The sequence below is a fragment of the Saimiri boliviensis genome, chromosome 11, assembly GCF_048565385.1.
Source record: "Saimiri boliviensis isolate mSaiBol1 chromosome 11, mSaiBol1.pri, whole genome shotgun sequence".
Classification (NCBI taxonomy): domain Eukaryota; kingdom Metazoa; phylum Chordata; class Mammalia; order Primates; family Cebidae; genus Saimiri; species Saimiri boliviensis.
The window spans coordinates 87,520,564-87,547,015 of record NC_133459.1 but is presented as its reverse complement, the minus strand read 5'-3'; the positions used below and the strand labels follow the sequence as shown (position 1 = coordinate 87,547,015).

At 39.4% G+C, this 26,452-nt stretch overlaps 1 protein-coding gene across 3 annotated transcripts in view; it reads right to left on the bottom strand.

Moving 5' to 3' along the window:
- Positions 1-25,118, bottom strand: part of LOC120363104 (mitochondrial adenyl nucleotide antiporter SLC25A24-like) — a 49,737-nt gene extending 24,619 nt beyond the window's left edge. Inside the window, exons 1-4 of one of the 3 annotated variants that reach the window (XM_074381161.1) lie at positions 24,905-25,118; positions 23,634-23,705; positions 15,525-15,650; positions 12,005-12,092 (exon numbers count right to left, since the gene is read on the bottom strand). In XM_074381161.1, the coding sequence (XP_074237262.1) occupies positions 12,005-12,092; positions 15,525-15,564 (128 nt within the window). In that variant the 5' untranslated portion in view covers positions 15,565-15,650; positions 23,634-23,705; positions 24,905-25,118. Of the gene's footprint in view, positions 1-12,004; positions 12,093-15,524; positions 15,651-23,534; positions 23,706-24,904 lie in introns of all 3 variants that reach the window. The other 2 variants (XM_074381160.1, XM_074381159.1) reach the window with 2 other exon arrangements.
- Between the last annotated feature and the right edge of the window lie 1,334 nt (positions 25,119-26,452).

Here is a 26,452-nt window from a genome sequence, read left to right as displayed (position 1 = left end):
CTCAGATAAGACCTTGGAATTTTGGGTTAATGCTGGAATGAGTTAAGACTCTGGGGGACTGTTGGGAAGGCATAATTGTGTTTTGAAATGTGAGAACATGAGATTTTGGAGGGGCTAGGGGCAAAATGATATAGTTTGACTGTGTCCTCACCCAAATCTCATCTTGAATTGTAGTTCCAATAATCCCCACGTGTCATGGGAGAGACCCAGTGGCGGGTAATTGAATCATGGGGAAGGTTACTCTCATCCTGATGTTCTCATGATAGTGATTTGAGTTCTCATGAGATCTCATGATTTTATGAGTATTTTCCCTCTTTGCTAGGCACTTGTCTTCCTGCCATCATGTGAAGGACGTGTTTGCTTCCCCTTCTACCATGATTGTAAGTTTCCCAAGGGCTCCTCAGCCAAGCAAAACTCTGAGTCAAGTAAACCTCTTTCCTTATAAATTACCTAGTCTCAGGCAGTTCTTTATAGCAGCATGAGAATGGACTAACACACTAGGCAACATGGCAAAACTTTGTCTCTACAAAAAATATAAAAATTAGCCAGGCATTGTGGTACACGCTTGTGGTTCCAGGTACTCAGGAGGTGGGAGGATCAATTGAGCCAGGGAAATTGAGGCTGCAATTAGCCATGACTGTATGTACCATTGCACTCCAGATGGGATGACAGAGCAAGACCCTGTCCGAAAAATATAAAAATCAAAAAGACAGACAGTAATGACTATTGATATGGCTGTGGAAAAACAGATTCATTGCTACTGGGATTATAAAATGGAACACTCACTTTAGAAACAGTTTGGAAGTTCTTCAAAATATTAAAGATATTTAATTAAATATTAAAGAATCTCTAGACATTCTTTATGAAGGGCATTCTCAGATAAAGCCAGTCTGCAAAGACTGAAATAAGCACCTACCTCTTCAAATGCACTAACATAAACACATGGCCGCAAGCATCAGTAACAATCAGTAACACATGACATCACTAACAACCATCCCTAAAGAAACAGAGATGAACAGATAAAGAATTCAAAATAACTGTTTTAAGAAAGCTCAGCCAACTTCAAGAAAATACAAAGAAACAATTCAATGAAATTAGAAAAATAACCAGTGACTACAATGAAAAAGGTAGTAAAAAGACTGAAATAATAAAAGAAAAAAAAATCAAACAGAAATCACGGGGCTGAAAAATACAATGAACAAAATAAAAATACAATGTGGGAGCATCAACTATAGGAGTGATTAAGAAAAAGAAAGAAACTGCGAACTCAAATACAGGTTATCTGAAAATACACAGAGGAGAATAAAGACTGAAAGTGAATGAAGAAAGCTTACAAGATTCATGGAACAGCATCAAAAAAGCAAAGTTCTGAGTCACAGTAGTTAAAGAATAAGAAAAGAAAGATAAAGGGGGTAAAAAGCTTACTTAAAGAAACAGTAATGGAAAATTTTTCCAAACCTGGAGAAAGATGTAAATATCCACATACAAGAAAGTCAAAGGTCTCTAGTCCGATTCTATCCAAACAAGACTACCCCAAGACATATTACAATCAAACTCAAAGACAATGAGAGGATCCTGAAAACAGCAAGAAAAAGAAGCAGATAACATCAAAGAGAGTCCCAATATGGTTAGCAGCAGACAAGTCAGGAGAGAAAGGGATGATATATTCAAAGTGTTAAAGGAGTAAACTACCAACCAAGAGTAATGTACCCAGCAAAGTGTCCTTCAGAAATAAAGGAGAGATACTTCCTCAGACAAACAATAGCTGAGGGAGATAATCATGACAACACCTAATTTACAAGAAATGTAAAAGGAGTTCCTCAAGCTGAGAGAAAAAGATGCTAATGGGTAACACGAAAACATCTGAAAGTGTAACACTGACTGATAAAAGAAAGTACACAGGTAAATTCAAAATACTCTAATACTGTGATTGTGGTAGGCAAATCTCTTATATCTTTAGTGGGAAAGATAAAAAACAAAACTATTAAAAGTAATAATAGCTACAATAATTTGTTAAGAGATATACAATATAAAATGTGTAAACTGTGGCATCAAAGATTCAAAATGTCAAGGGATTAAGTAAAAGTGTAGACTTTTTTGTTTGGGGGGTAGTTTAGCAATCAAAATTAAGTTATCAAGTTTAAATAAAATATTTTAGCTCAAGATTTTTTTGGTAGCCTCTTGGTAACCATAAACCAAAAACCAATAGTAGGTACACAGAAAATAAAAAGCAAGAAATCAAAACATACCACTAGAGAAAATCACTTAACCACACACACACACACACAAAAGAAGACAGCAAGAGAAGAAGAAAATAATAAAGGATCTACAAAAGAACCATGAAACAATGAACAAAATGGCAGTATTAAGTCCTTGTCTATCAATAATTACCTCGAAAATAAGTGGATTAAATTATCTAATCAAAAGACATAGTGTCTCAGTGGATTAAGAAAATAAGACTCAACTATATGCTGCCCATAGCAGACTCGCTTCTTCTGTAAAAATACACACAGACTGATGGTGAGAGAATGGAAAAAGATATTCCACGCAAACAGAAACCAAAAGAAAGCAGGAGTAACTATACTTACATCACATAAAACAGACTTTAAGTCAGAAATTGTAAAAAAGAAACAAAGATTCTAGTGAATTCAATAAGAGGATATAACAACAAGTTATATGAAAGTACTTTTACTCCAGTTCCCTCACTTTGAATGTTCAGTGTCATAATTTATATTGTCATAATTTTATATTGCACATCCCTTAATAAATTATGCAGCTATTGTTTTGTATAAATATGTATGAGCCCAACATCAGAGCACCTAAATATAAAAACCAAACATTAATAGGTCTGAAAAGAGAGAGACTGCAATACAGTAATAGTAGGAGACTTCAACACCCTACCTTAAGCTTTGGACAAATAATCTAAACAGAAAATAATAAGAAACATCAGACTTAAACTGTATTCTAGGCCAAATGGACCAATCAGACATAAAACATTTCACCTAACAGCAGGAGACTACACATTATTCTCAACTGCACATGTAACACACACCAGGGGAGATCATATGTTAGGCCACAAAACAAGTCTTAACAAATTTAAGAAGAGTAAAATCATATCAAGTTATTTTTTCTGACCACAATAATATAAAACTAGAAATCAGTATCAGAGGTACTTCAGCAAATTCACAAAGACATGGAAATTAAACAACATGCTCCTGAATCATCAGTGGGTCAAGGAAGAAACTGAAAGGGAAATTCAGAAATTTCCTGAGATTAAAAAAAATGGAAATGCAGCATATCAAAACCCATGGAACACAGCAAAAGCAGTTTTAAGAGCAAAGTTTATGGCAGTAAATAGCTATATAAAAACAAAAAAACCTCAAATAAACAATCTAACATTATACCTAAAGGAATTACAAAGACAAGAACAAACTGTGCCCAAAGCTAGTATAATAGAAGGAAGAAAATAATAAAAATCAGAAGAAAGGTAAATAAAATAAAGACAAAAATAGAAAAAAGCAATAAAACTGAGAGTTGGATTTTGGAAAGTTAGATAAAATTGACAAACCTTTGGCAAGCCTAAGAAGGGAGAAGACAAAATCAGAAATGAAACAGGACACATTACAACTGATATGACATAAATACATACGATCGTAAGATGCTTATGAACAATTAAATGCCAACAACAGTAAAATATTATGCCTGCAGTCTCAGTCATTCAGTCACTGAGGCAGGAGGATCACCGGAGCCTAGGTGTTCAAGGCCTGGAAAACATGATGAGACCCAATCTATTAAAAAAAAAAAAAAAAAAAAAGAAAAAGAAAGAAAGAAATGAAAAAAAGAAAAATCAATAGTGTTTCTATACACTAATAGTGAACTATCTGAAAAGAAATCAAGAAGAAAGCAATTCCATTTATAGTAGCTACAAAAAAATTAAATACTTAGGATAAATTTAACCAAAGAAATGAAAGACTTCTACAAGAAAATCAGTAAAACACTGATGAAAGAAACTGAAGAAACAAATAAATAAAAAGATACCTTGTGTTCCTGGACTGGAAGAATTAATATTGTTAAAATGACCATACTATCCAAAGCAAACTACAGATTCAATACAACTGCTATTGAAAATACCAATGATTTGCTTCAGAGAAATAGAAAAATAATCCTAAAATTCACATGGAAACACAAAAGATTCTGAATAGCTAAAGCAACCTTGAGCAAAAAGAATAAAGCTGGAGGTATCACATTACCTAACTTCAAAATATACTACAAAGCTAAAGTAGCATAAAGAGTATGGTTAATGAGGTTTGGGCTTAAGATAAAGATTTATAAAAAAGAGCTGGCATAAAAATTTCCCCCTGCGGGAAAGTTAGGCCTATAAGTGCTGAAAAACTTTTACTAACCAAACACCTCATCATAAACTGGAATTATGCTTGGTGCATCTGCCCTGAGGGCACTGCTTTGGTGTAAAAACAGACACACAGACCAATGGAGCAGAATAGAAAGCCCAGAAATAAATCCACACACTTACAAGCAACTGATTTTTGACAAAGTTACTGAGAATACACAATAGAAAACAGTCTTTTGAATAAACGATGTTGAGAAAACTAGATATCCAAATGCAGAAGAATGAAATTAGGCCCTTATCTTACACAGTATACAGACATCAATTCAAAATGGATTAAAGAAGTAAATGTAGACCCCAAACTATGAAACTACTAGAAGAAAACATAGAAGGAAAGCTCCACACCATCAGACTTGGCAATGGTTTTTTTGATATGACACCAAAAGCACAGGCAACAAACGCAGTAATACACAGGTAAGACTACATCAAACTGCAAATATCCTGCAGAGCCAAGGAAACAATCAATAGAGTGAAGAGACACCTACAGCATGGGGGGTAGTATCTGCAAACTATACATCTGATAAAGGGTTAATATCCAAACTAAGGAACTCAAACAACTCAATAGCAAGAAAACAAATAACCTAAGTAAAAATGAGCAAAAAATCTGAATACACATTTTTCAAAGACATGCAAATGGCTAAAAAGTACATGAAAAAAATGCACAATATCACTAATTACCACAGAAATGCAAATAAAAACCACAATGAGATATCACCTCATACCACACTTAGAATGACTATTATCAAAGAGACAAAAGATAACAAGTGTTGGCAAGTATGTAGAGAAAAGGAAACCTTTGTGCCTTATTGGTGAGGATGTAAATTAATACAGCCATTATTGAAAGCAGTATGGAGTGCCTTAAAAAATTAAATGTAGAACTACCGTATGATCCTGGAATCTCACCACTGGATATGTGTGTGTGTGTGTGTGTGTGTACACATATATATACATATATAAAATGAAATCAGTATGTCAAAAAGGCTTGTGCATTCCCATGTTTATTATAGCACTATTCACAATAGCCAAGATATGGAATTAACCGAAGTGTCCACCAATGCATGAATAGAGAAAATGTGCTATACATACACAATAGAAAACTATTCAGCCATAAAAAAGAAGGAAATCCTGTTATTTGCAACAACAAGAATGAAATAAGCCAGGTAAAGATAAATACTGCATGATCTCACTCATATGTGGAATCTAAAAAAGTTGATCTCATAGAATCAGAGAGCAGAATAGTTTGGGGGTGGGGTATGGTTTGGGGAGATACTGGCCAAAGGACTCAAATTTTCAGCTCAACAGGAGGAATAAGTTCAAGAGCTCCACTGTACAACATGATGAACACAATTTAAAAAAAAATTATTGAAAAATACTAAGAGAGGGGGAATGCTGGGAAGATGGCCGCCTAAGAACAGCTCAGGACTTCAGCTCCCAGTGAAAGTGCAGAGGGTGAGTGGACGCGGCATTTCCAGATGAACTCTTATTGCCCACAGACCAGGAGATACCCAGGCAGAGGGGTCGCCAGCGTCGCAGTCCCAGCTGGTCCAGCTGTTTTGGCCCCCGTGGGGCTGATTCCGCCCGCGCGGCTGCTGTGACCACGCCCTGTTGCTGCGGTTCTCCATACAAAAGCCACTGGTCTGGGAGCCCTCTTAGCTGGCGAGCAGAGCCCTGAGACGGCAGAGTTGCCCATTCATCTGAAATAGCGAGTCAGGCCAGGAGATTCCTAGGCAAAAAATCCGCCAGGAGCCGGCGCCACAGTTCGAGCCGACTCCGTGAGTCGCAGCACGGGAGATCCCGGCGCCTTTTCAACAAGTGACCGGAACGCGGGGTCCTTCAACTTAAAAGAAAAGACTCTGAGTCAGGGAGCCAGGTGATCAGGCTCGGTTGGTCCCACCCCTCCACCCCCAACAACAACGAAAACAAAAACAGTAATTGGAAACCCTCTGGGTTGAGCCCTCCAAACCAAGCACAGCTGAACCGGGACGGTCCGGCTCCTTGGGGGAGGGGCTTCCGCCATTACTGAGACTCTCCACAGCTACGGAGGCAGGCTGCCGTTGCCGAGGCAACCCGCCGTTGCCGAGACAACCTGCCACAACAGAGAGAATCCGCCATAACAGAGGCGGGGCCACCGTTGCGGAGACAGTTCTAACTGCGCCCATATAAAAAGGACTACAGGGAAGAGCTCAGGGCAGCTGGGCGGAGCCCACAGCAGCTCAGCAAAGCCCCTGCGGGCAGGCAGTGGCTAGGCATGCTGCTAGCTGGGCGGGTCAGACCTGAAAGAAAAATCAAAAAAAGGCAGTAGTGCAACGGAAACTCATAAAGCTCCAACTCCCTGGGACAGAGACAGACAACAGGTGGATAAACCCACAAAAATGGGAAGAAACCAGCGCAAAAAGGATGAAAACTCCCAAAACCAGAACACCTCTCCTCCTAAAAGGGATCACAACTCCTCACCAGCAAGGGAACCAGACCGGATGGAGAAGGAGGGTGATGAAATGACAGAATCAGACTTCAGAAGGTGGGTAGTAAGAAACTACAATGAGCTAAAAGAACATGTTCTAACCCAACGCAAAGAAAATAGGAACCTTGAAAAAAGATTGGACGAACTGCTGACGAGAATGGACAGCATAGAGAAGAGTATAAGTGAATTGATGGAGCTGAAAAACGCAACACGAGAACTTCATGAAGCATGCACAAGCTTCAACAGCCGAATTGACCAAGCAGAAGAAAGGATATCAGAGGTCGAAGATCAACTCAATGAAATAAAAAGAGAAGGCAAGAACAGAGAAAAAAGCACAAAAAGGAATGAACAAAATCTTCAAGAAATGTGGGACTATGTGAAAAGACCTAATCTACGTCCGATAGGTGTACCTGAATGTGATGAAGAGAATGAATCCAAGCTGGAAAATACTCTTCAGGATATTATCCAGGAAAACTTCCCAACCTAGCAAGGCAGACCAATATTCAAATCCAGGAAATACAGAGAACACCACAAAGATATTCCTCAAGAAGAGCAACCCCAAGGCACATAATCATCAGATTCACCAGGGTTGAAATGAAAGAGAAAATGCTAAGGGCAGCCAGAGAGAAAGGTCGGGTTACCCACAAAGGGAAGCCCATTAGACTCACAGAGATCTCTCAGCAGAAACCCTACAAGCCAGAAGAGATTGGGGGCCAATATTCAACATCCTTAAAGAAAAGAACTTTCAACCCAGAATCTCCTATCCAGCCACACTAAGCTTCATAAGTGAAGGAAAAATAAAATCCTTTGTGAACAAGCAAGCACTCAGAGATTTCATCACCACCAAACCTGCTCTACAAGAACTCCTGAAAGAGGCTCTACACATATAAAGGAACAACCAGTACCAGCCACTCCAAAAACACACCAAATGGTAAAAGAGCATCAACACAATCAAGAATCTGCATCAACTAACCAACAAAACAGCCAGGTAGCATCAAAATGACAGCATCAAATTCACACATAACAATACTATCCCTAAAGGTCAATGGACTAAATGCCCCAATCAAAAGACACAGACTGGCAAATTGGATAAAAAGCCAAAACCCATCAGTGTGCTGTATCCAGGAAACCCATCTTACATGCAAGGATACACAAAGGCTCAAAATAAAGGGATGGAGGAAGATCTACCAATCAAATGGAGAGCAAAAAAAGGCAGGAGTTGCAATTCTCATCTCTGATAAAATAGACTTTAAAGCAACAAAGATCAAAAGAGACAAAGAAGGACATTACATAATGGTAAAAGGATCACTGCAACAAGAAGAGCTAATGATCCTAAATATATACGCACCCAATACAGGAGCACCCAGATACATAAGGCAAGTTCTTAATGACTTACAAAGAGACTTAGACTCCCACACACTAATAGTGGGAGACTTTAAACCCCATTGTCAATATTAGACAGATCATCCAGACAGAAAATCAACAAGGATATCCAGGACCTGAATACAGACCTGGAACAAGCAAACCTAATAGACATTTACAGAACTCTCCACCCAAAATCCACAGAATATACATTCTTCTCAGCACCACATCACACCTACTCTAAAATTGACCACATAATTGGCAATAAATCACTCCTCAGCAAATGCAAAAGAACAGAAATCATAACAAACAGTCTCTCAGACCACAGTGCAATCGAGTTAGAACTCAAATGCAGAAACTAACTCAGAACCGCACAGCTTTATGGAAACTGAACAACTTGCTCTTGAATGTTGACTGGATAAACAATGAAATGAAGGCAGAAATAAAGATGTTCTTCGAAACCAATGAGAACGAAGACACAACATACCAGAATCTCTGGGACACATTTAAAGCAGTCTCTAGAGGAAAATATATAGCAATGAGTGCCCACATGAGAAGAAAGGAGAGATCTAAAATTGACACCCTATCATCAAAATTGAAAGAGCTAGAGGAGCAAGATCAAAAAATCTCAAAACCTAGCAGAAGACAGGAAATAACTAAGATCAGAGCAGAACTGAAGGAAATAGAGACACAAAAAACTCTTCAAAAAATCAATAAATCCAGGAGCTGGTTTTTTGAAAAGATCAACAAAATAGACCACTAGCCAGATTAATAAAAAAGAAAAGAGAGAATAACCAAATTGATGCAATAAAAAACGATAAAGGGGATATCACCACAGATATCCAGAATTTACAAAGAACTAAAGCAGATCTACAAGAAAAAAACAAACAAGCCTATTCAAAAATGGGCAAAGGATATGAACAGATACTTTACAAAAGAAGACATACAGGAGGCCAACAAACATATGAAAAAATGCTTATCATCACTGGTCATCAGAGAAATGCAAATCAAAACCACATTGAGATACCATCTCACGCCAATTAGAATGGTGATCATTAAAAAATCGGGAAACAACAGATGCTGGAGAGGATGTGGAGAAATAGGAACACTTTTAAACTGTTGGTGGAAATGTAAATTAATTCAACCATTGTGGAAGACAGTGTGGCGATTCCTCAAGGACCTAAAAATAGAAATCCCATTTGACCCAGCAATCCCATTACTGGGTATATATCCAAAGGATTATAAATCATTCTACTACAAGGACACGTGCACACGAATGTTCATTGCAGCACTGTTTACAATAGCAAAGACCTGGAACCAACCCAAATGCCCAACGATGATAGACTGGATAGGGAAAATGTGGTACATATACACCATGGAATATTACGCAGCCATCAAAAACGATGAGTTCACGTCCTTTGTAGGGACATGGATGAACCTGGAAACCATCATTCTCAGCAAACTGACACAAGAGCAGAAAATCAAACACTGCATATTCTCACTCATAGGCGGGTGTTGAACAATGAGAACACGTGGACACAGGGAGGGGAGCACTACACACTGGGGTCCGTTGGGGGGAAATGGGGGAGGGGCGGGGAGGTGGGGAGGTGGGAAGAGATAGCATGGGGAGAAATGACAGATACAGGTGAGGGGACGGAAGGCAGCAAACCACACTGCCAAGTGTGTACCTATGCAACAGTCTTGCATGTTCATCACATGTACCCCAAAATCTAAAATGCAATTTAAAAAAAGACAAATACTAAGAGAATAGATGTAAAGTTTTCTCACTACAGAAATCATAACTATGAGATGTATCATGTAAATTAGCTAGACAATTATATATACATTGTCATTCCACAATGTATATATACTTTAAAACATCATGTTGTACATGATACATGTGATTCTGTAAATTTAAAAATAAATAAATGTTTTAAATCACTGAATTGTACAATTTAGAAAAGTGAATTTACGGTATGTGAATTACATCTCAATAAAGCTGCTGGCCTGGCATGGTGGTTCATTCCTGTAATCCTAGCACTTTGGGAGGCTGAGGTAGGCGGATCTCCTCATGTCAGGAGTTTGAGATGAGCCTGGCCAATATGGTGAAATCCTGTCTCTAGTAAAAATTTAAAAAATTAGCCAGGCATGGTGGTGCATGCCTGTAGTCCCAACTACTCAGAAGGCTGAGGAAGGAGAATTGCTTAAACTTGGGAGGCAGAGGTTGCAGTGAGCCAAGATCACACCATTACACTACAGCCTGAGCAGCAGAGTGAGACTCTGTCTCAAAATTTTTAAAAAAGTCCTCATAAAATACTTACATTAAAAATTATGTAGTTACTTTTAAATATCCAACCCTCTTTATTAACCTTTGCTATGGGCTGAACTATATCCCTCCAGAATCCAAATGTTGAGGCCCTAACCTCTCATGTGATTATATCTGAAGATAATAGCATCTTTAGGGGGTAAAGTGAAATGAAGTCATAAGAATGAAACTGATCTAACAGGACTATGCTCTTGTAAGAGGAAGCAAGAGAAAGGTCTCTTTCTCTCTCTCTACCATCTGACAATACAGTGAGAAAGCATCCATCTGCAAGCCAGAAAGAGAGACCTCACCACAACCCAACCACGCTGGCACTCTTATCTTAATCTTCTAGCTCCCAGACATGTGAGAAAATAAATTTCTGTTGTTTAATGCATCCAGCCTATGGTATTTTGTTATGGCAGCTAAGCTAATACTTCTTAGTCTACTTCTGAAGCTTGGGCTTAGAATTTGCATTATTTTTAAAGCTGTCATAAAAAATATAATAATATGATTTCTGGCCTAACAGCCAGGGAGAAACCTTCACTTTCCTAGAAGAATGTTGACTTTAGAAGCAGAATATTATATGCTCTATATCTCTCACTGTCTAAATTTCTATTTATCTTTTCATGTTTCAGGTTCCATTTCCTCAGGAAAGTGCTTCTCATCCAGTGCTAACAAAAGTCATTATGTGCTCGGCCTTGAGACTTTGAGCTTTTCTATTGAGCAGCTGTCTATCAAAGAAATTATGCTGAGAGAGAAGGGATGAAAATTAGAAATTTTTTTTAGACAACATGAGGACTAAAAACATTCACAGCAATATTAATACAACGTAATTGTCCTTTTCTGTTTTATGTTCTCATAAAAAATCAGTCCCTGCCCTGTGTTTGTAGCAAGAGAGTATTTGAGAGCACCTGGGCTGCAGAGATCACTGCTCTGTCCTGAGAAATAAAAAATTAAGGCTCAAAAAGTCTGGCTTATATAGTCAAACTGATTGCCCCGGACAATAAAGTTAAAATTTGGATCTCTCTTTTCCGAAAGTTAAAATAGGTATTTCTTTGTTAGCCAGGAGAGCTTAGTGATTTCCTGTTTTTCCAGTCACATGTAGGTTAAATAATGTGATCAATCTGCTAGGCTTCTTAGTTTGAATCAATGAATTTTAATGTCACATTAGAAACCAAATAAAAAAGTAACACCAAAACTCCTTATCTCCTTATCTACAGAGTTAAAACTGTACTTCCTGCCATTCCACTATCTCTTGAGGCCTCACAAGAAAGAGTCCAGTCTGAGGTTACACTTCCCATTCCTATACTTTAGATAAATGTACACAAACAAAACGAATGAGAGGAAAAAAGAAAGATCTTAGATATACATAATGAAGACTAGTGAGATGTTTTAAAGCCACACTTAGAAACACATCTGATGCAGCATATTAAAGCAAAAAGTCAATTGTTGACCAAGATGAAGAGCTTACCTTTGAAGAATCAACTCTGCCCGTTTTTCAGAAATAGATAGACCCAGTGTCTGGAGAGACTGGACAATTTCTGAAGCCTCAATTTTTCCTTTAAAGAAATAAAAAGGGCAAAAAATAAAACTTAGAACTGACAAGAACCACAGAAACAATGAATTTCAAATCTCTCATTTAATAGAAAGCTTTACACTGATTAGGGCAAAATTATGCACTTAGGTGAGTTACAGATTTGCTTAAATGCCTATCCCAACATCAATATTTAACAAATGCATCAAATAAATAAACACACATTTTTAAAAATTCAGTAATTATAACAGCCCTATAGATAAATAATATTCCTCCAAAGAGACCGACTTCTCAAGTGGCCTTACCAAATAATGTGATTAAGAAGTAGCAGAACTAAGATCCAGATCAAGATATTCTAACTCTGAGATAAATTCAATTAAACTAGGATCTACTCATTTTTAAAGTACCTAATTCTACATTTTTAATAAATTACTAGACATTTTACCACTCAAAACATCATACTATATAATGGAGTTAAAGAGAAGTAGAAAATGAGGAAATAGACTATTCTTTTAACAATCTGGCAGTAAAAATAAAGGGAGCAAGGATAAAAGAACAATAAAAGACAGAAAATTTTAGTGTTAAGGAAATTAGAGCATGTTTGTAGACATAGGAGAACAATCAGAACAGAGGAAGAAAGAGAAAAGATAAAATAAAATGGAAGCCATAAATATAAGTACTGCTGTATTTTCTTCTAGCAGCTCACAGACTCATGAGAATCCTAAGATTACGGTACATGAAACAGAGTAAAACAAAACAAAGTAAGAGAGGGTCTGGTGCTGAAGCAGCATGAGCAGCAGACTTCTCTAGAAAAAGAAGAAGACAAAAATTACTGTCAGTGGTGAAACGACAGACTTTGTTGGAGAAAGGACCTTGGAGAGAAGATAGGATTCTGAGAGAATCCTCCTGAAGAGAAGGAAGGAGCAGCATGAGAATCTTGATCATGTAAGGACAGTGAGAGCCGGCATCTGTTAGCAATTAAGTTATGCAAATATCATTCTGAATAGTCTCCTTTAGAACTGCAGTCTTAAAGAGATATGGTCAATTCTCATTACTCACAGTAATCATGTTCTACAAAGTTCTATATTCATTGCACTGACTTAGCAAACACTGAACCATTGTTCATAAAGGACATACAGGGTTAGGTTCCTGTGAGCTTCTGATCACAACACTTCCATCAGTTGATCAATACATAACTTTTCGTCTGTCTGTTTCTGTTTGAGGACACCTCATTTAAAGTATTTGTTGATTCACTAACATTGAATTTGGGGCAAAGCTTATCTAATGCATCTATTTTCTCCAAAAGGCATGCCATGACTTTCTTGCACTTAGGCACACTAGTCAGCACTTCAGCACTACATTTGGGGAACATTTTAAAAAGCAAATTACCAAAAAAAAAAAAACAAAAATGCAAAAACTGGCATAAAATAGACCTTGAAAGGGATAGTTATCAGTTAATAGTATGAGAGCTGAAACAAGAAGACAGACTATTGCCTTATTCTACTAGCTAAGAATATGCATGCTGAGCAACTCAAGTTTTTCACTGCTCTGTGCATGTCCATGAATGCCTGGGAAAGTACTGTGAATATATATTTTGGGGTTACTTTTGGTGAGTAAGCAAATTTGCAAATACAGAAATCCCACAGAATGAGGATCAACTGTACATGTTTTATATTAAGGAAGTCTGAAAAATAAAAATATAAACCTCTAATGCCACATTGTTTTAAAATAAACAAACATGGTAAATTAAGGGAATATTGCATAGATTTGCTACAAATAAACCATTACAATTTAATCTTTAATTATTTCCTCTGTTTCATTTAGAATTTTATGAAATGAACAGTTGATGTGTACACAACTTACATACTGGGATGATCGACCTCTGATTATCTGCCAATTGATCTTAAGGTAGCTACATCTCTCAGCTACTGCCTCCCGTAACAGCACACAGACAATCTGATCTGCAACTGAACTGCAGAGGATCCATGTTGGAATGAAAGTTTGCAGGCAATAAGGAAAGCTGAATTTTGCTAGAAGACTGGACTAAGGCTAGACTTGGGGGCATATATTGTAAGACTTATTGGGGGTGACAAATATTCCAACAGTACTACTGTCCAACCCAAACTCAGCTCTTCCTGGCTGAGAGTCATGGACTTGAACTTTAATCACCAAAACCATTTAAAGAGTTTAGTTTGTTTGAGGGAAATTGCTTTGAATTTAACTTTAATTTTCAGTGTAAATCAGGGGATGGCAAACTATAACCCTCAAGCCAAATACAGTCTATTAACTATTTTTGTAAATATAATTATACTGGAAATCAGCCACACCCATTCATTTACATATTGTCCATGGCTGCTTTTGAGGTACCACAGCAGAGATAAGTAGCTACAACTGAGGCCATATGACCCACAAAGCTAAAATATTTACTATCTAGACTTCTGGACAAAAAAGTTTGCTGACCTCAGATATGAACCACATTTCCTCTCAATCTATTTGTTTAGCCTGTTTCATTAATAAGAAGTCTGTAAATGAAATGACTCTGACTCTTTACAAGTAGGGAGGAGATTGGGGCTGCATTATAATTTTATAAATTCTCTCTTCCTGTTAAAGGTTGCCTCTGGTGATGAGGGCTTTGAGACTCTCTTTCTAATTAGAATTAGATAAGGTCTTCAGAGTAGGGCCCCCATGATGGGACTAGTGGCTTTATAAGAGGAGGAGGAGAGATCTGAGGTAGCACGCTGACAGAGTAAGAGGCCCTCACCGGATTCAGCCCTTCAACTTTGAACTTACCAGCCTCCAGAACCATAAGAAATAAATTCCATTTCTTCATAAATTACCCAGTGTGTGGTATTACGTTATAGCAACTGTAAACAGATTAAGACAAACTCCAATCTATTAATCGAAATAGAGAAGTCATAATCACAACTGGGAGGCACATACTTAAATGTTTAAATGCTATTTTTTCCTTAATTTCCAGGATCAGAGAATATCTTCTCTAAATTAATTCTTTCAAAAATACTATCAAATGCAAGATAATCTGAAAGTTTTTTTTTTTAATTTGAGAATATACAATTGTCATTCCTGTCTAGAAATAAAAACGAATCTCTCTTTACTAGAGGGCAAGAAAATGTAATTATTATTTTTAAACTACAGGTTTAAGTCAAATCAGCATAATGTTCCACAGTTAAAATTTACAACAGGCCCTGCCCACAGTTTTTAATTCAGCAATGTAATTCATTACATTTCAAAGTAATGAAAAAAAAAAAGCTATCTATATGTTTTCTTCACTAAATAATAAGAACTCTAAATAAAAATCACATTACTAAGAAAAATAAGTATTAACACAAATAATAATTATCATGTAAACCCAGAGAGATTATACAAGCATCCTTTAGACTGATGGAAGCATGAGAAATGCTTCTTCATAGCTGGTGATAAATACAAAAGAAAGACACACCGTCATTATTTTTGTCCAAACTCTTAAATGCCAATTTCATTTCTTCTCATGGTCTTTAAGGTACTTCATAAATTCTTCAAAATCCAGCTTCCAATCTTCGTTGCCATATCCAGTAGTACAAATTTTCTATAAAAAAACAAAAAACATTAGAGATAAGTTATTGCCAATATGGGCTGATACACTAAATTATTTCTACACATATTTCACGCAGATTGACTGTTTTCCTAAAAAACTACAGTACTATTTTGGGCCAGATATGTTATCATTCATTATGGCAAAGATCTATAATAAAAGCAGTTTTACTGCTGCAAAAAGATTCCAGGTCTTGTGTTAAATTTTCAATCAGAAAAAGGATACATTGATTTTTATAAAACATTACATTTTTAAGGCTAATGTAACCACGCCCTCAATTTCTGGACATGTACTTTCTAAACCCCAAGATAGAAGACAAACACGTGACCCAGCACAGGGTTTAAAATATTGCAGCACTCTGGGAGGCGGATCGGGGAGGATCGCTTGAGATCAGGATTTAAGACCACACTGGACAACATAGTGAGACCTCATCTCCACAAAATATTTTTTAAATTAACCATATGTGTTGACACATGCCTGTAAGTACTCGCTACATGGAGGCTGAGGTAGGAAGATCACTTGAGCTCAGGAATTTGAAGTTACAGTGAGCTACATTGCACCACTGCATTCTAAAGTAGTGACAGAGCAATACCCTGTCTCGAAAAAAAGCCTAAAACAATATTTTTCCCTTTGATTTCAAAAATTAAATCATCTTTTACTAAGGATGATCCATATAAAAAGCTGTCATAGCAAACTCTCCATTTCCATTAACAGAAATCATTGCTTTTGAGAAGTAATGAAGACCTTGTGAAATTTGATATGACATGTAAGCCCTCTGCTACCACCACCCAAAATATAATCTATCTATCTATCTACCTATTATGACATTCACAATCACCCACTCAAAGCTTACAAATTCTACTGTTCTGTTGGTCATGCTCTTCTGGGTAAATAATGCCATGTTGTAACTGGATGGTTTAATGGTCAGATCTCCAACTGCCAGACTTAAAGAGACAGATCCAAAACCTGTGGGCTGCAACTAAAGCTATACTATGAGAAAGATTTAAGGTTTAAAATGTATAATCAGAAAAGAAGAAAGGCTGGAAATCAGTGATCAATCGTTAAGGCTTATCTCAATCTCAAAAAATTATTTAAAAATTAAGCCAAAAAAGAAGTTGAAGGAAACAAAGAGCAAGAAGTAATGAGAAAGAAAACACACCATTGGGAGGATTAACAAAGCCAAAAGATGGTTCTTTGAAAACACTAATAAAATTGATAAGCTTGTGAAACTAGCAGATAACCAATGTCAGAAAGTAAAGATGGAAACTACTAGGCACTATAGACATTAAAGATATTATGAACAGCTTTACATCCAAAATAGGAAAGTGAGATGACAAACGCCTATAAAACCAACTTATTAAAAACTGACATAAGACAGCAGAAAATCTGAGTAGTCCCATACTCAGATTTTAAAGAAATTTAAAGTGTACTTTGAAAACATTCCCATGAAGAAAAAGAGGCCCACGTGGTTTTAACAGTAATGTCTACCAGACTTTAAGAAGAAAAACACCAGTTTTCCAGAGAATTTAAAGGGTAGGAACATTTTCCAACCCGTTTTATGATGTGGGTATACACTTGATTCTAAGACCCAACAGGGACATCCAAAAAAAAAAAAAAAATTACAAGCAACGTCAACAAGTAAAAAAAAAGCAAAACTCCCATATAAAATATTTGCAAATCAAATCTAATAATACACAAAATGGATTAACACTATATATATATATATATATATATATATATATATATATATATATACTTGCACTGTATACATTTCAGTCAATGACAGACCACATATATGACAGTGGTCTAATAAGATTAAATACGATTATGGTACTATATTTTCACCATGGAATACTACACAGCCAGAAGAAATAGTAAAATCATGTCCTCTGCAGCAACATGAATGCAGCTGAAGGTCATTATCCTAAGCAAATTAATGAAGAAATAGAAAACCAAACACCACATGTTCTCATACATGGGAGCAAAACTTGAGGTGCACATGGATATAAAGATGGGAACAGTAGAAACTGGGGACTATGAATGGGGAGGGAATGCACAATGGTTGAAAAAATTATCTACTGGGTACTGAAAACAATTTCTCTTAATCATGAGTTCCTTTTAACTCTTTGGGGGCACTGTTTCATGATCATTTTGGAAGTTACAAATTAAAGGACATCCATGACCCTATCTTTGAACAGTTTTATTTTTTAACCCATATATCTGCAGCATTTCTTATGGTGAATCAAGAGTTATGATTGTCTAATGAGTCTGACTCAACAATACGGTAGTCCTCCCTTATCCACAGTTTCACTTTCCACAGTTTCAGTTACCTGTGGTCATTCATGGTTTGAACTATTCAATGGAAGACTACAAAAACAACTTAAATTGCACACCATACTGAGTAGCATGATGAAATCTCACAACATCCTGTGCCATCATGCCCAGGAGGTGAATGTTCTTTTGTCCAGCATATCCACAATATAGATGCTACTTGTTAGTCACTTAGTAGCCAAACAAGTTATCAGATCAAAAATACATAGTATATGGCCAGGCACAGTGACTCATGCCTGTAATCCCAGGACTTTGGGAGATTGAGGCAGGCGGATCACTTGAGGTCAAAAGTTCAAGAAATATGGTGAAACCCCATTTCTACCAAAATTTAAAAAGTTAGCCAGGTGTGGTGGCACATGCCTATAGTCCTAGCTTCTCAGGAGTCTGAGACACAAGAATTGCTTGAACCTGGGAGGCAGTGAGCCAAGATTACACCCCTGTACTCCAGCCTGGGAGACAGAGCAAGACTGCATCTTTAAAAAAAAAAAAAAAAAAAAAAAAAAAAAAAAAAGAGCTAAAGCTAATTAAAGATAAAGTAAAAAAAAAGAAAAGGCGTGTGTGTGTGTGTGTGTGTGTGTGTGTGTGTGTGTGTATCTATATATACATACAGGGAGAGAGGGAGTGTATATAGGGTTCAATATTACCCACAGTTTCCGGTATTCAGTGGTCTTGAAACATCCCCAGCACATAAAAAGGGGACTACTCTATTATGAAAGACTAGGGAAGGATTCCCCTTTAAATTTTCCTGTCTGTTACTTGTAGAAATAAAAGACCAACCAAATGAGAAAAGCAAAAGCTACTTGGCCCAAGCTTGCTATAACAAGGGAGTCAGCCACCCTCACTTGCTTTTTGACATACTCAAAAGCAGACAGAGGAGTGGGAAAGCTTTACAGTGGGAAAATGGGAAGGTTTCAGGCATTTCCTGATCGGAGGCTGATGGCCTGGGGAAGGTGTAGGCAGGCTCACTAGAAGCAGGGCATCCTATTTGACTAGTAGGAGATGCGTATTTAGCTTTCTCTGGTTCATACTAAATTGGAAGTGAAGAAAAACATTAGAGGTCTGTTGGTTATTAATCAAATACTGATCATTTGGGGCTGAATGTTAGAGCAGTTAATGCATAGCTTTGTGTATTGTCTCTGGAGATAACAACCTGACTTCCTGCAAGTCTGACATAACAGGCTGGTTTCCTTATTTTAGATAAAGGACTGGTTTTCTGGGCAGACTGCTATAAATTTTGAGTCAAATTTCATTTTTATATATGGTCTGACCTTTGCACTGGCCTGGGTGATAATATTCGTGTTTTGCTTCTGGCTAGGAAGTTTTTACTTCTTTTTTCTAAGGGACAGTGAGAGCCTGGACGACCTTTGATTGAGGCAGTTTTAGCTGCAGGTAGTTTTTTTTGTTGAATGGGTTCGTGGCCCTTGATTTAATTAACAGATTTTGCTAGAGAAGGGGGACAGGGGCAATTGATTAAGTACAAGAAAGTTTGTTCTTTTAATACTTTAATAGATTTAACAACACTGGCCTTGTTCTTTTTGATGAGGGGTTACAGGGCTGTTGTTTGGACAAAATGCACAGTAAATGCCAAAGTGGGAGGGAATTCCAATTCCCTCCTCAGTGAACCCTGTCTGGGGAAATGTGAGATACAGGACAAAGTGTTCCGGGAGATAATTGAACTCAAACTTTTTGGAAAGAACCTTCAAACTAGTAAACGGCCCTTTGTTTTTTCTATTTGAATGCACCTCCAAGAAGTATCAGTCAGGATATTTTTGGAAACACAGAAAACAGCAACATTTTTCTAAAAATAGCTTACATAGTCATGTGACTACTCAACATAGAGTAATAGGCATGGATAGAGCCAGGTTTTGTGGAGCCTGAAGCTCATGTAATTTCAGGAGATGCCTTAAGCTACATGACATGTTCTCAGTTCTCATTGGCTCTGCCAGTCCTGGAGGCATTTTCTGGGGAGAACTCAAGGTTCAACAGCCTGGAGAAAAATCCACCTTTGTGTTTGGGTTGATTTAGAAAAAACAAACCAAAACCAAATCATTCGAAAGTACTTAATAAAGTACACATTTGCTAAGAGAAAAACCTCAAAAACAGAGTATTTTAAGTTGAAGTTTTCCCTTTGAATCAGAATCAGGTTTGACTGTTACGTGTAAAATAGGTTAAGCAATTTGGAAGTAATAGATTCAGAGTTTACTTGTGGCTCTAGGTTTCTAAATGACAAAGGTGAAATTACCTTGGGTATGGCCCCATTTACTTTTTACAGCTTTTGAGGGGTTGATTTCATTGCACAGAGTTCTACAGAGAACTTCTAAACACTCTCACCTGCTGTGGGACCTCAGAGGGTCTGACTGCTTCAGGCATCTGCTGCTTGGTAATGAGTAGGGTTTTTTTTTTTAATTTTTAAATTTCATTTTCTGTGGGTACATAGTAGGTGCACATATTTATGGGGTACGTGAGTGTTTTAATAGGCATGCAATGAGTAATAATTACATCATGGAGAATGGCATATCTATCCCCTCAAGCATTTTGTCACAAAATCCAATAATGCTTTTTGTTATTTTAAAACAGACAATTAGATTGTTATTGACTATAGCCATCCTACTTTGATATCAAATATTAAGTGTTATTCATTCTTTATATGTTTTTTTGTACCAATTAACCTGTCATATGTCTTCCAACCCTGTCACTACCCTTCACAGCCTCTGGTAACTATCTTTCTACTTACACACAGAAGATGCAGCTAGAAGGTGTGTCGATTAGTTATATTCAACTCATGAGAAAAACATGAAAATGTTTGCTTTCTAAAGTGAAAAATATAACATTTTTGGAAGAGTAATTTTAGGTGATATTACAAATGGTGCCAGGCATATAAATTCTTGTGCCTCTCAATTTTTAAATATGCATTTCAGAAACTATCACTGTGCTACCATCACTTGCCTTAGTGATTATTTTCCTGTGAATCATTTTTTACAATGGATGCATATGATACACAGTTTCATGGTACAGGTAATAATTTAATACACTTATTTAATTTTTAAAGATGAAATAAGAGTATTGGGATGTCTATATCACCTTAGTATGTCTTTTTCATGTTAGAGTCATTCAAATATTTCTCTTCTAGCTATTTGGAAATGTACAGTAGATTGTTCTGAACTATAGTCATCCTATTATTCCAATAGTAGGTCTAATTTCTTCTACCAAACTACATATTTATATCCATTAATCAACTTCTCATTATCAACACCCCTCCCCACCATGCCCTGCAGCCTTTTCCAGCCTCTGGCAACCATCAATTTATTCTCTGCCTTCATGAGATCCACTTTTTCAGCTATTATATATGAGTGAGAACATGTAATATTTTTCATTATGCACCTGGATTATTTCACTTAACATAATGACCCCCATTTATGCCATGTAGCTGAAAATGACAGATTTCCATTCTTTTTTATGGGTGAATAGTATTCCATTATGTATACACACCATATTTTCTTTATGTATTCATCTGCTATGGGCACTTAGGCTGACTCCATATATTGGCTGTTGTGAATAGGGCTGAGGTAAATTTGGGAGTGCAGTTATCTTTTTAATATATTAATTTTTTTATGTATACCAATCATTGTGATTGTGGGCCTATGGTAGTGCTAGTTTTACTATTCTGAGGATTCTTCAAGCTGATCTTCATCATGGCTCCATTATGAAGAGTGTGGGAGGGTTTGCCTCTCTCAGTGTGCTTGGCAGCCTGCTTGCCTTAGACATTAAATTGGGTGCTACTGCAGTATTCTGAGTTGCAATTAGTTTTTTATTTTAATATCTATAAATATTCAGGCAATCAGATAGCTTGATAAAGTTAAGGCAAGTACAGTTTTTCTAGGAGTGGTGAATGGATGGGAGAAGTGGACACATCATCACTGTGCATGGGTGTGAGCATGTTTGTGTGTGGCAAGGAAGGGTGGTTGGGTAGAGAGTGCTTCGAGGGAATGAGGCGGGAATCCCCCTTGGTGGGACTGAGTCACTTCTTTCTTCTTCTATGCAAAATGGATATTTTTTAATGTGGATTTCTGAGTGTGTGAGTGATTAAAAAATATATACAGGCCAGACACAGTGGCTCAAGCCTGTAATCCCAGCACTTTGGGAGGCTGAGGCGGGTGGATCATGAGGTCAAGAGATCGATACCATCCTGGTCAACATGGTGAAACCCCGTCTCTACTAAACATACAAAAAATTAGCTGGGCATGGTGGCGCGTGCCTGTAATCCCAGCTACTCAGGAGGCTGAGGCAGAAGAATTGCCTGAACTCAGGAGGCAGAGGTTGTGGTGAGCTGAGATCGCGCCATTGCACTCCAGCCTGGGTAACAAGAGCGAAACTCCGTCTCAAAAAAAAAAAAAAAAAAAAAAACAACATGTGCCCTGACCTAGTTGCAGCTATTGCCTTCAAGTGGCTGAAGTGCCTTGTGTTCTATGTTATTGGGCAGACAGCCAGTATTAGTACCTGCTTTTGGTCCTTGTGATCACAACACTAAGATGAGAAATAACTGGCAGAATTTTGGCTTAAAGGCTAATAGATGTAATAAATGGAATGCAGTTAGTATTTCAACATAATTCCATAATTTGATTCAGGTCAAAGAAAGTCATTTTAACCAAAACTTCTATTACAGAAGAAAATCTTCCAGGAATTATGAAAATTGTGTCTCAGGATCAGCTCATTTAAGAAAAATAATGCCTCACGCCTGTAATCCCAGCACTTTGGGAGGCTGAGGCGGGTGGATCACCAGGTCAAGAGATCGAGACCATTCTGGTCAACATGGTGAAACTAAAAATACAAAAAATTAGCTGGGCATGGTGGCACGTGCCTGTAATCCCAGCTACTTAGGAGGCTGAGGCAGGAGAATTGCCTGAACCCAGGAGGCCGAGGTTGCAGTGAGCCAAGATCGCACCATTGCACTCCAGCCTGGGTAACAAGAGTGAAACTCTGTCTCAAAAAAAAAAAAAAAAGAAAAGAAAAGAAAAAAGAAGAGGAGCAATAAGATGAGAAGAAATTACAGACTGGAAAAAAGAAAAATGAGCAGGTGTGGGAATTAGAAAGCCTACTATGATAACTTTCATCCCTTCCCTGACTCATGAAATTTGAAAAAGTCTAAAACCATCACAACAACAACAACAAAAAACAAGCTAAAACATAGAGTCACACCCTAAATTTCGTTAAGAATGAGACAATGCTACCTCTCATACCTGACTCAGGCACCAGCAGGAGGAGGGCACCCTCCAGAGACTGCAGGAGAAGGGGGAGGACTCCTCCTTGCCCTGGCTGTGCCTCTGCCACTGCCACCAAGGCCCACAGTACAGCACCTGCAGCTTCCTCCCCACCCCAGGCCAGGCTGGGCTGTGCAGCGCTCCTACTCCCCCTTCCCTACCCCCAGACTTGCTGCTGCTGCCACGACTAACGCAGATGCCAGTGCAACCACCACCACCACTGTCACCCTCAATGCACCAGCCCACCCTGCAAGGCTCCTATCACCTGGCCCCTTGGGCGCCCTCCTACCACTCTTCTGCAGTGAAGCTGCAGCCTCCATCACTTCCGCCACCCACATGAGGCCAGCCACAGAGCCGGGTCATCTGCAGGCTCCAGCCTCCAGCATACCATATTTGACTCTTTCTTCTCATCCTCCTCCAGCCTGGCTGGGAGTAGCTGGGCAAGCAAAGCCAGAAAAGCCTAGGAAGAGGATGCAGAGAGTGGTAGCATTAGAGCTTCACCTTGTCATGCTGGCCACTGGGTGGCATGGGTCAGTTTCAGTGAAGGCACTCACACCCACTCTCCAAAGTGCAGTCTCTCCTTCTGGCACAAGCTGGCCAAGAACTGGGGCCTGGGGTGGGTGTAAGTCCCTTCACTGAAACTGGCCCCTGGCATGGTCCAGCTGGCCAGGAATTGCTGGGCCCACAGGGTTGTGTTCCTTGGGGAGCAGGAGTAGCAGCCAGCCCTCCCCACCCAAGTGCCAATTCCTGTTCCTGACGCCTCCACCCACAGTGTCCTGTTCCTCCTCCCACAGTGTCCTGTCCCCTAATCCCTGTGATTCCCACTAATCTCCCTGAGCAGTGGTCCCAAGTGATCCCCACAACACAGAGCGTGAGGGCTTGGGCCTAGGAACCATGGCGAGTGCAGGGGCCAAGCCGTTCTCAGAATTGCACAAGCAGGAGGAGATCGCTCTCTAGAGTCTGGAATCCAGGAAGAGGAGGACAGTCTCTTCCTTGGGGCCCACCGCTGTCGTTTTTGCTGCCACCTCTGCAGTCTGCCAATGCAGCTGGCAGTGAAGCCCGTGATAGTACTCCTATTCTACCCCCTGCTGTGGACAGCGTAGCACCCCAAATAGCACCCCTAACACACCCTGTGCGAGCTGCAAGCAATTTAATACCAATACTGTCCCTAAACCACTCCTCGCCCCACAGGCAGTGTAGCACCTGACAGCACCCACAACCAGATCCCACCACAGATGTTGCAGCACTCAATAGTGCCCCGAACCTGCCCCCATACCCCACCCACAGGCAGCACAGCCCTTGATGGTGCACCCAAAGCCACAGGCACTGCAGCACCCAACAAGGCCCCTAAATCACCTGCCACTGCCTGCATTGTAACCCGGGATAACTCCACCCAACCAGCACCCCGCCATGGCAGTGCAGCAGAAAATAGCGTCCCTAACCTTCCCCCACCCACTGCAGGTAGTACAAGTTAGTGCACACAACCTGCCTCCCACCCCCACCATTGCAGGAAGTGTAGCGACAGATAGCCAACCAACGTGCCCCGCCGCCAGCAATGCAACTCCTACAGTTCCCTCAAACACTGCTCGGGCAGTGCAGCTCCAAAAGGACACCCAATTTGCCCCGGAGGTGGGCAGTGCGGTCAGGGATAACACCTACCGTGCCATGTTTCTGTCATTCTGGCTGAGCTGCAGTCTCAGATGTCACCCTCAACCACAGTGAGCGAGCCGCAGTGGCGCAGGCTGCAGACTCCAGCATGTAGCAGGTGGCGCTCCCTTTTCCTCCTTTTCCAGCCCAGCAGGAGAAGCTCCGGCTGCCAGCTGCCCTACTACCTCTGCGAGCACACTCCCACCACAGGGAGGCAGTGCAGCGGGTTCCAGCTTCCAGCCGGCAGCAGACCTCCCAGATCTCTAAGCCAGGAGCTGAGTAGCTTGGATGACAGACAGGGGAGAGCCTGAACTAGCCTGGCACCGTCTCAGCATGCTTTATATACTGAGGTTACAGCCATAGGGTTCCTGGACTACATGTTCTGATTGGATGAGAGAAAAATGTCTAGGCCTACTCTGATTGGATGAGAGAAAAATGCCTAGGCCTACTCTGATTGGACTTTATTTTCATGCTGTGATTGGTTGACTTAAGACTTGCTCTCATCCAATCAGAGCAGGATAATAAAGTCCAATCACAGAAAGCCTGGAGTTTTTTTCTCATCCAATCATAACATGCAGTCCAGGAACCCCTGTGTGCATAACCTCAGTATATAAATGATGCTGAGGAGAAGTTGGGTCTTTTCGGGTTCCTGTGTCTGCTGGTGGAGTTAAGATTTAGAGGACCAGGACTGGCAATAAGGTGCAGACTAGTACCGCGGTCCCCTCGCTGTAGTTGGTGGCGGCGACAGACACTGCACCGGTGGCTGGAGCGGTAGCAGGGGAAAAATAGTTTGGGAGTATAAGGAAGAGGGTAAAGTCGGTGGTTAATGCTAAAGGGAAAAGAGGATGGTGAGAAGGGAGGGCGTTGCAAAAAGACGTTGGGGAAAAGATGGTGGGAAAAAAGTTTTTGGGTAGATGGAGGGGGATAAACAGGGTGGGGAGCAGAAGGGAAAGAAGGTTTTGCAGAACGGTGGTGGGTAAAAGGTTTATGGGTAGATGGAAGGGTACAAGAGGGTGGCAAGTGGGAGGAGGAAAGAGTGGTGAGGGGGACAAATGGGAGCGAGCAGGAGGGAGAGAGTTTGCAAAAACACGGTGGGGAAAAAAGAAAGATGGTGGGGAAAGAAAAGATCGTAGGTAAAAAGATTTTGGGTAGATGGAGGGGAAAAGAGGGTAGCAAGTGTGAAGAGAAAAGAAAAGGGTGCAGAGGTAGAAGAAGAGAGGGTGGCGAGCCGGAGGGAAAGAAAGTTTTGTGAAAAGGCAGTGGGGAGAAAAGTTTTTGAGTAGGTGGAGAAAGGAAAAGAGGGTGGCAAGTGAGAGACGGAAAAAGCGGGTGGGAGGGAGAGAAGGTTTTGTGAAAAAGGGGGCAGAAAAGATCATGGAGAAAGAAAAGATGGCGGGTGAAAAGTGGGTAAATGGAGGGGGAAAAGAGTGGTGAGAGGGAGCGGGGGAGGGTTGGCAAGAAGATTAGGGGAAATAGTTTGAGATAGAGGGAGACCAAAAAAAAGGGTGGCAAGTAGGATAGAGTAAAGAAGAGGGCGAGCAGGAAGGAAGGGAAGACTTT